At 33.6% G+C, this 17,313-nt stretch overlaps 1 protein-coding gene across 5 annotated transcripts in view; it reads right to left on the reverse strand.

Moving 5' to 3' along the window:
* Nucleotides 1-7,895: 7,895 nt before the first annotated feature.
* Nucleotides 7,896-17,313, reverse strand: part of LMO3 (LIM domain only 3) — a 434,186-nt gene continuing 424,768 nt past the window's right edge. For all 5 annotated transcript variants that reach the window (XM_069106149.1, XM_069106153.1, XM_069106151.1 and 2 more), the window contains 2 exons: nt 15,398-15,523; nt 7,896-8,359 (listed from right to left, as the gene is read on the reverse strand). In XM_069106149.1, the coding sequence (XP_068962250.1) occupies nt 8,254-8,359; nt 15,398-15,523 (232 nt within the window). In that variant the 3' untranslated portion in view covers nt 7,896-8,253. The remainder of the gene's footprint in view (nt 8,360-15,397; nt 15,524-17,313) is intronic.

A 17,313-nucleotide genomic window follows, 5' to 3' on the forward strand; every position in this document is an offset into this window, starting at 1 on the left:
TGTACATATACACATGTATAGAAGACACATACATTATACACATACAACATACATGTATATATATATGTGTGTATGTATATATGTGTATGTGTGTAAATTTAGAGTCCCATATAGCTGAAAATAAGATTAGTCAGGTGGTGAGAGTAATATATGTACAACTTATATTGGCCTCCATTCATTATCAAGAAAACTAGAAGGCGGGTACCCAGTACATTGGATGGATCCCTGGATAACACACACAAAAGTCTTAAAGAATAAGCTAGCATATATATGTATGTATATATGTACATGTGTACGTGTACACTCACACATACACACACATATGGGAAGGGACATCTTGTAGGGAGTGAATGAATCAGTAAGATCACCAATCTTGAAGCAGGGAAATATTTATAGTAAAAAGATGTGCCATACAGATTTCATGGTTGTTCAACTCCAGTCCAAAATACCAGTGGTGAACAAAGTACAATTAATTCCAGTTCACTTTTGATTACAATGATCTGAACTTAAATATATGATACCTAAATGATCTAAAACAACTTCAACTTTATAATTTTACATATTCCATGACTTCTAATCCCAACTATGTGTATCATTGGGCTTATATTTTTATTTTGAAAAAAAATATTTTTAAAATTAAAGGTAAATTGAAACAAAAATTAAGTGTACAATAAACTTCTCCTCTAGGCTAACCAATGTTTCTTACTCAAAGAAACTATTCTAATTATATTGAAAGGTATTTACCATGACAAGATAGTGGAGCCATTTTAGTCAGACAACAAACATTTATTGAGAGTTATGTGCTAAGCATTGAACCTGATCACTTTGTGAGTATTGGATTTTAGAAAGCTTTCTCTTTGTACTGCACCTTCTCCCCCACTTCATACATAAAAAACAAGGGAGGTTTCAAGAGTGATGTTAAGCAAATTATACTAACTTCAGGAAAATGGCAGATTAAAACATGGGGAATTTCAAAGCAGAATGGAATTTCTAAGTCTATGAACAGTGTTTCTATGTGGAAGGTTTAACCTTTATTAGATGTGTAAAAACAAAATCTTTTAATAACTAGAAATGCATTAAACTTTTCTCAGTTAAACTGTACAAGAAAGCTGTAGCAAAATCTTTGGGTTGAGGGAGGCTTGTCTCTTATTTCTGACACTATATAAAGCCTTACCTGTAATAGATTTCCCATACTTTTCATTTATGAAGCTAATCACACAAAATCACATGAAATTACACATGTAAAGTGCTTTGCAAATGCTAAAAGCATTATATAAATTCTAGCTATTATTAGTGAGCTAGCTATTATTACCTACGGTCATGTGTTAAATATCATAGTTTTCAGCCCAAAAACGAGCCAGTTGCAAACAGTGACTAAAAGGTAGTAGCTCTATTTATAAGGGCTACATTGTAATCAAAATAAGGTTGATTCCCTTTTTCATTGATCTTTTCTATTATATACTATTGAGTTAATGAATAATTTGTGAGAAAATTCTCTGAATAAATTGAGATTTTCCTAAGCTTCCATAACCAAGACATGGCAAATATATACCCGTTATTGGGAGGTTTGAAAATGTGCATCAATGTAAAGGCACTTTAAAAAGGTATCAGAGACATGTGTCTTTCCCCCTCGTCCCCAAGCATCACACATTGTTGGACTTTTTTTCCATTGCCTTAATGAGCTCAGTCACTCATCATCATCATCAGCAGTAGCAGCATTTCTTTATGTGTTTGTGAAAGTTATTCATAGCCTAAGCTGTAAGATGTAGAGTCTAACATTCCCGTATGTGTGCCCCAGTTCTGGTTTACATGTTTGAGCACAGTGGGCCCAGAAAGGGAAGATACACAACACATGTCCTCTTCATTTCTAGGCTGATTTCTTGAGATTTTCCTAAGCATGAAAACATTAGATAATTAAGGATACTTCACCTTCACCTCTTAGAATAACTCATTTCCTTAAACTTTGAGGTGACATATACATGAGGTCTTTCTTGATGTTCCTTCATTTTGCTCTCTCTCTGTAACTTACTTTTTATATATCTTGTATATAATTATTTACATAAACATCTTCCCCAGGAAATCATAATGTAGGGGACGGGGGAAGGACTGTTCAATTTTGTCCTTGTAGCCTCAGAAACTTGGACAGTGTCTGGCATACGGTAGGTAATAAATGCTTGCTGGTAGGATTGGAATGGTCAGGGAAGGATTCCTGGAAGAATAGGAGATAAGGTCAGTACTGAAATTCCTGCTTTATACATATGGGAGTAAAAGAAAAATGGCACACCACTAATCTGAGTTAAGTGTATAAGCAAAGGTGTGGGTATGAAAGAACATAGTGTTAGGGGGATGATAAGATAAATAGTGTAATGGAGGATGGATGATCAAAGATATCTATATTATTAAATATAATAGCCTTTTCTGAGGGTTTACCCTTCCCTGACCTCTCTGCAGTATTTGATACCACTGATCATTTCTGGTTTTCATGATGATATTCTTTCCTGTTTCTCTTCCTTGATGTCTGACCTGTCCAGGTTCCTTTCCTAAATCATTATGCATGCTCTGCTCCATAAATATGGGAATACCTTGTATTTTTTTCATTCAGAAATCCCTTCAGTGTTTAATATGTACAAGGCAGCATGGCATATAGAGTTTTTCTTGGAGAAGTTCCATCTTGTTTCTTGAGAAGACAAAGTGTGACTTTAGGCAAGTTACTGAACTCTACAGTGCTCTAAGACTACAAGTTATAATGGTGTTCTCCATGATGACCTGCATGGGGAGAAAGGAGTTTCTTGAACTGGAAGTTTCCTATGCTAGGCTCTGTTAGACAGAAAGGAAATAGTTATCCCTTCCACATCATGGGTCAGGGGCATGGCCCCTAAGATGTAGAAAATCTGCGTAAAATTTTTGTCCCTCCCTTGGAAACCAGAGAAGTCTGATGTCTTTTCTGTTATGGGGTGTTAAAGCCTGGTGTAAGTATTTGGTCATAAGCTCTGTGTTGCCTGCTGGCCTTTGTGTGGTACCTGTGGCTTCTGTAAAACTCCCCCCCGCCAAATTCCTGTTTAATTTCTTTTATTGACCCGCAATATAAGTAAACTAAGATGGGCAAAGTTGCGATGTGGAAGGTATAACTCTACTCCCTGTGCTCAAGGAATTTGCATTTTGGGGACTGGGGTCATGGAAGGAGGGAAAGTGAACAAAGTGAACACAGATAAATCAATATAAAAATACAAAGAACAATATGGCACCAGCACCTAGGCTAGGGGATTATAAAAAGCCTCTTGTAGGAGCTAAGCCTTGAAAGGATGAATCATCACTAGGGATTCTAAGAGGCGGAGGTATAGATGGGGTGACTGGGGGACAGTCTGCATAAGAGCACAGGCAGGATGTGGATTATCATGCATAGGATACAACAAGAAGTATCCAAGATTCTTCTGGCTTCACATTTCTTTTTACATCCTTAGTACTGCATCTTTTTTTTTTTTTTTAAGCAATCGGGGTTAAGTAACTTGCATCCCGACACTGGAGCCGGTGCTCTTACTTGCTGAGCCACCTGGCCGCCCCTAAGCAATCGGGGTTAAGTAACTTGCTCAAGGTTACACGGCCAGGTGTTTCTGGGTGGGTGCTAAGTGTCTGAGCCCGGGATTCGATCTCCAGGTCTTCTCAACACTGGAGCTGGTGCTCTTACTCGCTGTGCTACCTGGCCGCCCCACAGTACTGCATCTTTTTAAAGATGATTCTTAGGCCTCTGACACTACCTGTGTGAGCTTGAGCTAATCAACCTCTCTGGGCCTCAGTTTTCTCTTTTTCTAAAAATGAGGACACTGAAGTTAAACCTCTGAGATCTCTTTCAGATTGAAATCTACGATTCCATATGGCCAGGCCTAATTACCAGCCTTCTATTAGATGTCTTCAAATGATTGTCCCAGAGGTATCTAAAACACAACCTACTTAAAAGAATATTTATCACTCCATAGGATTACCTTCCTTTAAACTTGCCTATTTCTGTTGAGGACATTACAATTTTTCAAAATGCCCATGTTCACTATCTCAGCATTGTTCTCAGTTCTTCCCTCTCTCTCAACACCTAGAACCAAATTGCTGCAAAGTTGTTTTGTTGTTTTCCTCTGCTTCCAAAACTCGTATATCAACCACCTTTCCACATTCATAGCTATCTCTGTACCAATTTAGACCCTCATCAGTTCTTATCAAGCCTATTGGAAAAGCTAATTGGACTTCCAGTTCTCTGCCTTTCCCTTTAGGAGGTCATCCTTACCACAAAACCAAAAATAATCTTTGCAAAATTTAATAGCTGCTTAATTACTCAATAACATCCTGTGGCTCCTTATGGCCTTTAGGATAAAATACAAACTCATCTTATTAATTTAAAACATCCACAACCCAAATCCCAGCTATCTTTCAAGATGGATTTCATGTCACTCTCCTTCCCTCTGGGTACCAGCCAATGAAACCTACTTGCTGTCTCATAAACTGGCCATTCCATTTCTTGCTCTTAGGTCTTGACACAAGATTGTTCCCATGCCAGAGGTGCCCTTTCTCCTCTTGTCTCCACCTTTTAGAATCTTTCATTTCAAATGACTCATGGGTCATTTCCTATAGTAAGCCTTTCCTGATCCCTCTATTTATTATTCTTTCCTTCTAATGATCATGTATGTGCTAAACTTATTTATAAGTTGTATCCTTCCTCCCCCACCAGGACTATCTCATTTGTCTTTGTAGCTCTAGTACTTTGAACATAGTAGGCATTTTTAAAAAATGCTTATCGGGTTGGAAGATAGTAGATGATTTGAAGTACCTATTCCCTTCCCCTTAAGGTTATCACCCCATCTCTCCCCCAAATTATAATGCATTTTCTTCCTCTTTTCACATGTGAAAAAATTCCTTACTGCTATGTTTATAGCTTATTACAAGAAAATCGCAGATTGTACTGAAATTTCCTTAAGTGAACACTAAATATGTTTGTTCTATATAATTTCTCTAACTCCTTGAGTGAATACCCATATACTTTTAACCCCCCCCCCTTCAAAAAAGCAAAACAATAACCATCAGCATTGTGATTTTACTTGTGTATGTTTTGCTTCATTGGAGCAACAGCTTATTTGGAAGAAAAAAAACACACACTAGAATTTAGTGGGATTTTTTTCTTATTTCGTTAAATAAAATGGATAAGCTTATCCTGACAGTAAAACAATGAACACTTCCCAAATGGTTTGGTTACAATTACGTGTATAAAATTTTGCCCTTCAATTTTGACATTTTCCCCCTACTATATAAAGCCACCTATTCCTGAGTTACTAAATATAATAATGTGGGAAAACTTTATCTGTCCAGGCTAACCCATACCATAAGCATGTCAATGCATTTAAGCATCTTCCTCCTCTTCCAGAGGCTTAGTTTAAGGTTTCTATAGATCATCTAACCTTCTGACAATTAAATGCAATTGAAGCAGTGTTATAACCTTTTTATTAAAAGCATAAATCCAAGTATAAAAATGGATGAAAGAGATCAGAAGATATTTATTAAGCAAGATGAAAGTAAAATTACAAACATTTCAGCTTAAAACTTGGTCAGTGTTCTTGAGAAGTGGAACTTCCCTGATCCTTCAACATAAAATACTTTATAAGAAATACGTTGTGAATGGAACTGTTTCTTCTTTAAAAAAAAAGTTTCTAGTACCGGAGGATTTGGAAAATGAAGTTATAATGCAAAATCTACACAGTACAAAGTAAAGAAGAAAACTTGCCACAATCCAGTGTGTGATCTGAATAGTGTACTGTAGACAGACAACCTGGCCACACAAGTTTAAAAAAAAAGTCACTATAAAGGTGCCCAGTGGATGCCAACCCCTAAGGAGTCAATGTGTAAATTCTCTGAAATCAAGTTTCTAAGATTAAGATCTTAATTTATTCATATTAAGGGTATAATAAATAATCCACTTCATCTATTTTCCTTATAAGTATAAGAATTTTTGAAGTACTAGAAAAGAAGTAAAAAGAAGAAATAAGTTTGGTCTTTTGGTAGTGAGGACCTAAAATCAGATGATAGGATCAAGAGAGACCTGAGAGGCCATCTAGTCCAACCATTCCTTCTGATCCAGGAATGCCTTCCACAACAAAGATGAAGCTTGCTCACTATTTATCTTAGGCATTTTGATATATTAACAATATGCAAAATAATTTACATGTTAAAAGTCCCTTGTATATTAGATTTAATCTCACCTCAAATAACTCTCCATCAAGAATGATGTGGCAATATTATGAAAGCCACTTCCCTTCTTTCGATAAGTCTCTCTTCATAAAGTAACTTTCATCTTGAATTTTAGTGTCTGTATTAACTACGCTTTTGTGATATTCAATGTATAACCATGTACTATGAAATATCATTAAAATGCTTATCTTCATGTTCCAAAGCATTAACTTCTCTTGAAAATAACCTTTGGCAAGTACTGAGAAAATGTGTACATGTGTATATTTCCCCCAGATTTAAATGCACACTGATTATGAAGCTATGCTTTAAATTCAAGTTCTCAAATACCTCACATCCAGACACGGTCTGAAAATATACTTTTGACGAAAACAAAGCAAAACAAAACGGATTTAAGATGCATTCATTACCCTTAACTTCCATTCTTTGTATATTTGTAGGAGAAAACATCTTTGCAAAACCACTAGAAAACCTAACTTCACTCTATAGGCACAGCAAAACAAAAACAAAATGTTAATAGCACCACATTTGCTTTTGCAAATTATATGCTTCATTGTGCCTGTGTGAGAACAGCTTTAGTGACTGAATGGAATGAATCCCACCCAAGAGGAGATCATGTCTTCATATCTTCCATAATTGTTCTGTCTTCTATAAACCTGCTCACTTGCAAACTATGAGGTAAGCCTAGAAATAATATTTCACTTCTAAAAAAAGGTAATGACAGATTTCCAATGTCTCTGTGATGAATTCTGAGTGAAGAGTTGCTTTAAACTTATATAAAAGCAGTCGGGAGTGTGAGGAACAAGTTTAAAAGTGCTCAGTTTGGAATGTTAAAAGGATGGTAGAATGCAGGATAAAATATAACCAATTTTATAGTGTTTTACCCAATCTTTGTTTCTCTTCTTTCAACTGGTCTTAATAGACATTATTCAGTTCTGAGACACAAGTAACACTGCTGAGTGGATGCCATGGCTTTGCTGTATAGAAATAAGAATTCAGCAAATTTATGTGCAATTCTAAATATTTTTTTAAAAGACCTCAGATTGTGTGGAAAAATCAAGGATAATATGTTGCTTAAAGTTTTTACATGAACTTTGATGTTTTTCTAAGTTACTACACTGGGGCAGTAACATTTTTCTAAATTAACCCTTTGGAAAAAAATACATGACAACCAAAGGCACTAGTTTGTAAAGGGGACTAAAGGCTGGCAAAAATCATGAAACATATTAAGAAGCTTGAACACATGAATTTGAAACCATTAATACGTATTTTCATGATTTAAAGATATATTCTAAAAATGCCACTTTTCTCAAGTTGACAAAAAATAAAATTACTCTTAGATGAAACTTTTATGCGTTTTTTTTTAAAAGCTGATCTTCAAGCCCCTGAAAATAGGGGCCTTATAATGAAAACACTGACAGACCCTTCATCATAGTGGCAGTAGTAGTGGATGCTGTTAGAATACTTTTGTTTTCTTAAATATTTAACATAGATAGACTTGCTTTATCTATGTACGTAGCATTTACTGGGATTTACCCTTTAATTTTTTTTAATAGAAAGTTACAGCTCATTTAAAATAGCTGGTAGATACAGAAAGCATAAATATACAATAAGTTTAAACACTGATTGTACTAAATGCAACAATACAAAGAAGCAAAACAAAACACAAATGGTAACACAATAAAACTGTATTACATTTGTGCTTCAAATATTACAATACATTATATACAATTGTCCAAAATAAACATCTCATGCCAAATGACACAAAACAAAGAGCAAGCAAGAGAATCTGACGATATGTACATTACCTTTTGTTTTTGTTTTTTTTTTTTTAATAATAAACATTCAACTCTGAACGGGAGCAATTTCACTACATACAGTTGCAGTCCGCCTTTTATTCCACACGATCATCCTGTTTTTCTATATCTATGCTATCCAATAAGTTCCTGTGTCAATTCTTATATACATTTTGAGCAAAAAAAGATAAAAGAATGTAGTGCTTTGTATTCTTAGTGGGGTGACGTTGATAGATCAGCGAACCTGGGGTGCATAACCTTCTTTCATCAAACCCTCCTCATAGTCCGTCTGGCAAAGGATCATGTTATTCTTTAAGAAAAATTTGTCTCCGACACAAAATCTGAAAATATATTTAAAAAATCATTTTGATAGATTTAAGGCCATTTCAATGTTGAGTCACTTAAAAAATATGGTTCTATATCAATGACATAATTCTATAAATCTGAAATTTGGTTTAGACAATGCTTTATCACAATGAGACCATTTAGCACTTCACTGAAACATTACATGATTATTTCTTATTTTAACCTCAAATCTTAAGAGAAATCATACCTAGATATAAGTTGTCTGCACAGCAGGCCCATATTTGCACAACAGGTTTATTTAGGGTAAGCATATATAAAAGCTATTTACTTGAAAAACAAGTAGAACTTTATTGTTTTCCTAGAAAGAATATAAAGCATTTATATTATGTCCATTTATCCACATTGTAAAAAGAAAAAAAAATATTAAAGTAACTAGGCCAATTAGAAATTAAGTCTCTTTTAACACTTTCTATTTGTCAAAATGATTAAATTTTAATGATTTATAAGTGAAAAAAGTAGGTCTTACAGTATGAAAGCTCCTTTAACAGATTATGCTGCAGGGTAATATTCCATGTTTGTGGCAAGTTCACCAACTCTGAAAAATTTACTCTGGCATTTCTTATAGTATTTCAAGTTAAAACAAAAGAGTTTAACACAGGAAGCATTGGTATGAATAAAGCAAGTCATTTTTATTAGCTAACTATGCATTTTACTTCATAAACCAATGTTTAATCTACTTTAGACAATAATATTCTTAATAAAGGCTTTTTGTTGGGGAGGGGGTGCCAGATATTCTAAATGATGAGACTTTACTCACCATTGGGGTCAGAAACAAATGCTTATAGTGTTTAGAGCTGATTTAACAGCATCTCAGTAGCTATGTGGGGGGTGGAGGGAAGGTTTATATATGTATTTAATTGTAACAATTTAACCTTCAAACAGTAGTGTCTGCTAGAGTTGACCCAGTATAACAGACATATAATTATACAAGTTGACCTGACTGACCTTTGATAGTGGCCTCTCTTTATCAGACAGTCAATTTCTAATGATGTTCAAGTAGAAATCTAAGTGGATTGTCAGATTAAATTGTGTATTGAAAGCTACCCTTTAATGTTTTGTGAAGTTGGAGGCTTCAATGAGTAGCAGTTGGACTGATTTACATTTGCAAAGATTGGAATGCTGGACAAACAATGAACCCATTTATTTTCCAACTGGGTAGTTTTGGAAATTTATCCGTACACTAAAGTAGATAGGGGGAATTGCACAATAAAAAAGTAGAATGAAAAGAATTAGTTTTTCCTTTTAAAGGAAAATTGGTCTGTTTATTTATGGAGTATATTTTTCCCCCCTCCTCTAGGATTACTGCCTGCTGATGCTGTTGATTGAAAGGAGAGCTTATGCAATGATCTTGAAATCCAGGCGTTATTAGAGGTCAAAGCTGATATAATGAACTTTAAACAGTTTGCTTTCATTTTTTTTTCTTCCTTTTACTAGTTATAAATTATGGTAACTTTAAATGATGGAAGGAATGTTACTCCAATAAAGGAATCTTAAGTATTAGATTATACTGGTAACTAAAACTAAATTGAAAAATAGGAAAATGTTTGGTTGGGAGAAATATCTATTACATTTCTATCCAAAACAAAATTTTCCCAGAGATGGAACAAAATAGAATACACATTCTGTACAGATTACAATTAAAACCCAACATTTTATATGCCCTGCTGAAGGGAATATTAATTACTTACTAAAATCAATATTTTTATTATGTCAAAACTAAAGCTGTTAAAATTCTTCTTTATGCTTTGAGTTTATTTCCAGGCTAAAATGAAAATCCTAGGAAGATATTCTTCTCATTTCCTCTTACAAACACTAAAGTGTTACAAAATTCACATTAATATAACCAAATTTACATCAAGATACATGACAACACATCAGCTATCAAAACCATTCCTTAAGTAAAATTGTTACTTTATCCTTCAAAAAACCTTACCCCCCTAACAGACTATGAAAAGTTTTATTCCCCAATTACAAATTAATATATATCATTGTAATAAGGTCTTCATAGCAATAAACAATTCCTCACATGTACACAGACTTATGATTTACCAAGCTCTTCTCTTACAACTAGGTGCTGAAGCTCAAAATAATGAACTGAGAATCAACCTGTATCTATTGATTCTAAGTTCAATGTCCTCAACTTCACCATGTTGTCTTGTGTTTTGCAATATGTTATTCAACATCTGATTGGTTTTTATTTAGGGAACATTGTTATGAGTATCACAGGACCATATATTTAGGGAGGAAAGGGACCTTGGAAGTTCTTTAGCCTAACACAGATTAAGTGATTTGCCCAGGGTCACACAGGTAGTAAGAGCTAGAACCTAGTCTCTGGGCCCTAAAAGGTGGAATAAAAGCAGAATGCATATTTAGATATAATATTTACACCCTCTGGAAGTCTACAAAGATCAAAAAGGGGAAAACATGCACTTATACTTTGAACACTCCAGTACTGGCTTAAGTATTGAGATTTATATTTAAATGTTAAAATTCATGAAGCTAGTATTTTATCCCTGTTATTGCTCTCATATTTGAAAATATATGATATTAGAATAAATTAGGAAATATAGAGTAATATAGTTCCATGCAAAATAAATTTATATTAATTTTACTGAAAATTCAACCCATTGAAATGATCCCTATCCCAGCAACTTTGGAATAGATAAAAAGTTTTACCATCTTCATACCCCAAATATATAAAGACTAAAGTGTGTGTGTATACATATATATGTATACATATGTATACACATATACACACACTCTTTTTTTCCCTTACAGTGCCAATAATACAAAAATATACAAGATTTATAGCCGAGATTTTTTTGTTATTAATTTGGTAGTTTAGTTTCTAGCTAAATTCATATAAAAGTATTGAGAACTTTCCGAATGGAAAGTGTGTATATAAAAATGTGTATATAAAATGTGTATATTAAATGTGTATATAAAAAACACCTCAGTATTAAATACAAGATAATTTTTGGTAAGAGCAAAAAGAAAGCTACAGAAAAAAATATTAGGAAAAGGGACTTACTTCCATTATTACCATCCTCTCAAAGGGTCATTAATAGGCTACAGCTCTTAACTTTCCTAATAGGGTAAGGGCAAATTAAATCAGACAATTGCAATTTAACTGTCCCACCCTTCACTTTTAAAAACAGTTAGGTAGGATCCAATCTCTTCTCTGTCTGTATTTCTGTTTCAGGTAGACACTCAGGGTAAACAGACAACTGGAAAGGATTTTAATGCTACCACACACCATTTTTAGATTGTGGCCACTTGATTATTAACTGCAGGGAAGGGACTAGATTTATTTAATCTTTCTTCCACCTGTGCTTATCAGGGCTCTGAATATACTGGCCATTTTATTTGCCAAGCTGATCTCAGAGATCTCTTTAACATTTTTATATTTGCAAAGTTGGTTGTTGTCCTTCCTGCTCAAAGAGGACCAGAACACTATCACTATGTCAGGGCAAGGTACATTGTCTCCAACTGTGGCTGATCAAACAAAGAGAGGCTCAGAAGGCTGTACACCACAGGTTGGGCTCAAATAATCTATATATTTAAAAATATCAGCATGTTCATGCCATTATATACCTAGTCCTGGCCCTCATCACCAAAGGTAGGGGAAGAAGGGTGTGTGTGTGTGTGTGTGTGTGTGTGTGTGTGTGTGTGAAATACTATCGCATTTCACATGGATTACTACATAGCTTACTAGCTGGCCTCAGGACCTCCAGATACTCCCACACCTCTTAAGCAATTCTGGATATTATTGAAAATTATTTTCTAAGAAGATTAATGTTTGAAGAGAATGTAAGGACCATATAGGGAGAAGCATTTTTGTCTTTACATTCCCAACACTTCACTTAAATGCTCTAGAAGTCCCCACTGAATTGTATAGAGTTTAACTGGTATGACTATGACTTTGAGGTCTTCAGTAGTACCACAATGCCACTCAAATCATAGTGAAAATGCTTAACCTGTCATTCAAAGCACACTGTAATCTGGTGCTCTCCAGTTTTATTTCCCTGAGTCACTAATACAAAAGTATTCCTACTGTTTATACCATGCTTCCTTCATTCTTTTTTACTTCCCTGGAATAACTTCCACCATCTTTCTTTTCTGTCTAAATTTTCAATATTTATTGAATCCCATTATGTGTATGGTATTGTACAGGATAAATAAGTCATCCCTACTCTTAAGGAACATTCTATCTTCAAAGACCTATCCTCCATTGTCTTCTGACTACTCTAATGATCAGTATGTATCTTAGTACACAATGATGTCTTAAACAGCACTGATTCTGCCACTTATTTTACTTACTGGCTATACTGTCTTGTATAGCTTTTCTGTGTGATATCTCCTTTTCCCAAGTAAACTGTCAACCCCTCATGGGCAGTTTCTTTTATATTCTCTATTATTCCTGACACATGAGGTAGATGTTAAAAATAAATTATACTCTATTTTTCTCAAATCCTAATAAATGTTCAAAAGACTTAAATTAATGACATTAGAGGAAAGACTAACAAATCACTGTATTATATTTTGACATTTAAAATTAGGAAATGCTATCTGTTATAGTTAAGGGAGAGAAATGTTTGAGTATAAGAAATTGTATCAATATACATATTCCATCCTGAAGAATCAACACACAGATAAGATTTTAATTTGTCTTTCTTTGGTTCTAGAACATATTTGTATATCTAGAAGTAACAGTTTTGCAAAAAAGAGATTTTTGAAAGAGAGAATTTTGTGACTGTGCCCATTAGGCCTTGAAAGGCATGACAATTTTAATGGTGGGAGATTTTCATTTTAATTATATTTAAAATTAAATATTTGAACAAAAAACCTGATAAATAACTACTTTACCTAACATTCATGATATCTCATTTCAGAAACAACAAAAAATTTCTCATAGGGAAAGTTATCTATCACTACCAATTTGCCTTGTGTTTCACTTGAAAAGACACAAATTATTACAATTACTTGACTTCTAGTAGAAGCACCATGAATTACCATGGTTTTATTGAAGACATTGGTTTTCCAAGCTAACTTCTAGGAAAAAGCGTCACCTACATGGAAAACCTTTTGTATTCAGGGTAACAAAAATTGCCTGCTTTGCTTGACTGATGAAGATTAGCTGACTTCTTGCATTAAAGAAGTTTGTCTTGTATGGACTAAAGTGACAAGATAATAACTAAGTGCTAATTGTGCATAACCAACACTAAAGATATGCAGCCCCCTTATGGCATGTAATAAATGAAGCGACAACAGAAATATATTAGGTACTTTCATAATGATACTAGAGTAGTGTTTTACAGCAATAAGAATATGAACAGTTTTAGAGTCAGAATTTAGGAGTGTTTGTCTTACTTGACTGAGTTCTACTAGAGAGAGACTTAATTGTGAATGCATTTTTTATTTCTATGGTAGAATAAAATTGATGCATGATTTGTAAATAGCATTAACAACCTGCAATTATTTTGTATCATAATACAGTTTAAGTAGGGTTTAATATTTGTATGATGATTTAATTTTATGTACAAAATATGGTTAGAATAGGGATGTTCAACCCTTAGATCAGTAGAGCAAAATAATAAATCAATGAAATTACTCAAAGTCTATTAATAATAGGCCTTTTGGAAATAAGCTCTTCTGATAATTTTTTCTGGGTGTCAGCCAAAAATGTTTAGGTTATAATCTGTGCTTATAAGGATCTAAGGATCTAATGTTAAGCACCTACTCTTCAGACCAGGAAGATGAACCCTTCCAATCATCCCTTAGGAGAAAGATGTCTTGATTTAATGTGTATTTTAATGGCATATATAACTAGCTACTGAAATTCTTCAGATGTGTGAATACACACACACACACACACACACACACATATATATGAAATTTTGGAGAAGAAACTAAAAATGATATGTGTCCTTTAATTAAATCAAATAAGTGATCTTTAGCAAAATCACTTGTAGTATATAAAGCATGAAAATAAAGCTTTTATTTTAGCTTTGGCTTATATGAAACATTATACTATACTTTAAGATTCCTTGCTAAAATAGGCAGTTTCAAATTAGATCATTATCTAATGATAAATCAGGAAACAGTTTAATTTTAACATTCAAGCTCCTCATGAGATCTTTCTTGGTCTCACAAACTGCTAGTGCTGTTCCCCCTCAAGATTCCCTTGTACCCTTCCTTACACATGCATGCAGGTACACACAGCATATGCACTCACGCTTGCTCTTTCCCTCTCTCCCTCCTTCCCTGTCTCCCCTCCCCCCACATTCACATTGTCTTCATTAAACTGTAAGTTTCTTCAGGTACCATTTCCGTATTTTACAGTAAAAGAAAACTTGTGTTTCTAATGTTATTTACTTAAACACTAAAATACTGAAGGCATTTAAGAATGTTTGCTTTCCCTAAAACTTTCATTGGCAATTTATTTTAAAACTAGAGCAAAATCCTGAGGAAGTTGGTTGAGATCCACTGTGAATAATTTCTGTAAAGAGGCCGACAAAAAAAATCACACAATGTGAAAGGGCTGGGAAGGGTCACTCTTAACACTGCAGAAGTACCATGCTAATAAGATAATGATGATAGCTAGCATTTATATAATGCTTTAGGATCTGAAAAGTGTTTAACAAATATTCTCTTATTTTATCCTCAAGAGAACTCAAAGAAGTAGGTGCTATTATTATTATTCCCATTTTACAGAGGAAATTAAGGCATATTATTCTTTAAGCTATTGAGGTACTGATGGCATTTTGTTAAAAGGAAAGGAATAACAAAAGGGCTGGGATGAAAACTATAATTTACTAACTTCTTACAAATATAGCTAATACAATGTATTTGACATGGGAAAACATGTAATAATTTTTCTTGTATTTCAATTTATTGACACACACAAATAATTCCTTTACGTTCACAATAGTAAAATAATTTTTGGTCTTAGAAACAACAATAAGAACAAAACTATTCTATTGCTTTTGGGAGCCCAAATAAAATTCTCTTACCTTTGATTACAAAGCTGACATGCAAAGCAGTCCAGGTGGTAAACATTGTCCTTGGCTCTCATCACCATCTCAAAAGCAGGGATAAGTTTACTGCAAGCAGCACAATTTCCCGTTACACCAAATAACCTAAAAGAATGTATATATTGTTTTTACAAAAATAAATGACTTTTAAAGGAATTTGAAATTATGGACAAAATAATTCTATAGACCTTGCAAAAGGAATTGAAACCAAGTACTACTATATGGTATAGTATATAGGCAAGGAATTTTTATATATTAGATATAAACTTTTTTTTGTCCTATGTTATTATCATTTCTTTTATTAAAAAAGTCCTCTAGTTCAAGAAAAGAAAACAGCAAAGCAAGGTTACATAACCACACACAAACAGAAATCAACCAATTTGAATACATGGCAAGAATTGTGTTCTTGGATTGTACTATGGACATAAGATCCATGTAACTTTGGTGTTAATACCAAATGTAAAATATTTTAGGTGGAAGAGAAAAAAGCCATCCTTAAAAGATACAATATTCTTTGGATTTTTGACATCTAGTTAATAATAGCTATAGCATTATTATTAAAAGAACATTTTATGAACAAGTCATCTAAATAGAAAGCATTAGTGGTTCATGCACCTTATAGCCCTATACCATAGTTATAGCTATGATTATGTTATTCAGGTAGCACATTAAAGTAAATGAGGCTGTAAACTATATGTAGCTAGACCAGGAGTTGGAGCATAATATACTGTAAGAATCATTTGAAATGTCTGGTACAAAAACACACATGCTTTAAAAAAGAAAAGGACCTATTTGCTCTAGATTTCTGCAAATAGATTCTGTAATAGTCTGAAAAATTGTACATAAGTAAATGCCCATCTAGTCTCATAACAGGAGGAAACAAAGAACAATGATTTACTCTACTTGTTTTTGGCAATATTTGAAGCCAAGTTTATTTAAAGTACTTAATAATTGTAAAAATGAACAGAATAAGTCTGTGTATTGTAGTTAATGCTATTTTTTCCCTAGGAAGCTAGCTAGATGAACACACCACATCTGCCAGTTTCTTTTTTTCTCCAATATCAGGCTGAGAAGAGAAAAATATAATGGCTCTCAGGGGAAGGAAGAAATTAAAAGCAGTTCTAAACTAATGCATTCAAAAGGTACAACACAGGGAATTCAGTTTGGTAACAAAAATGCAATTTAAAGAAATCTCATCCTTTCATTTTATTGAATTTAAAGATTACACAGGTGTGTTTCTAAATCTAAGTGCCCTCCATGTATAAAGACACATCCTTTCCTTATAAGCATACATACATACATATAAATTCAGTACCACATCTGCTTTCATAATGATTACATTTGTTTGAAAGAAATGTAAGACTGGATGCTGCAAATTTGATGTTTGGCAAAATGTCTCTTAAACATGCACACAAATGTACCCAACTTGTCTTTTAAACATAAACGCCTTGAAGGTAAGAAGTTCAAATACATTTGAATTAATGCCTCACAGGGTAAGAGTGTTTAATAAATTCTAAGCAATTATGATGTTGCTGGATAAAACTGTCTTGAATTTTTTGTTTTAAATATTTACCCTCAAACACAGTCCTTCCTCCAGTTTACTTCAAGGAATACATCATTAGCAACCACTACATTGCCAATGTTTTATAATCTTCCGTGTCATGAAAGAATTTGGCCTTTGTAGAACTTCTTTTTTAAAGAAACTTTACTTATTTTCGACTAGAATCTCAATGAGCATCTCTTTAATTCTCAAGAAAAATTAGAACTTCCATACTTCTACAAGGTGAATTTTGAATTTTCCATAAAGCCAATATGACTCTTTGGTCTTTTGCTACCTAATGGTCTATTCAGGAGTAGCATACTTAAGAACTTCATTTGTTTTAAAAAGTAAGCCC

Source organism: Petaurus breviceps, unplaced genomic scaffold (genome assembly GCF_028583685.1).
Source record: "Petaurus breviceps papuanus isolate PSGF00001 unplaced genomic scaffold, PetGlider_PUasm1.0 78, whole genome shotgun sequence".
NCBI lineage: Eukaryota > Metazoa > Chordata > Mammalia > Diprotodontia > Petauridae > Petaurus > Petaurus breviceps.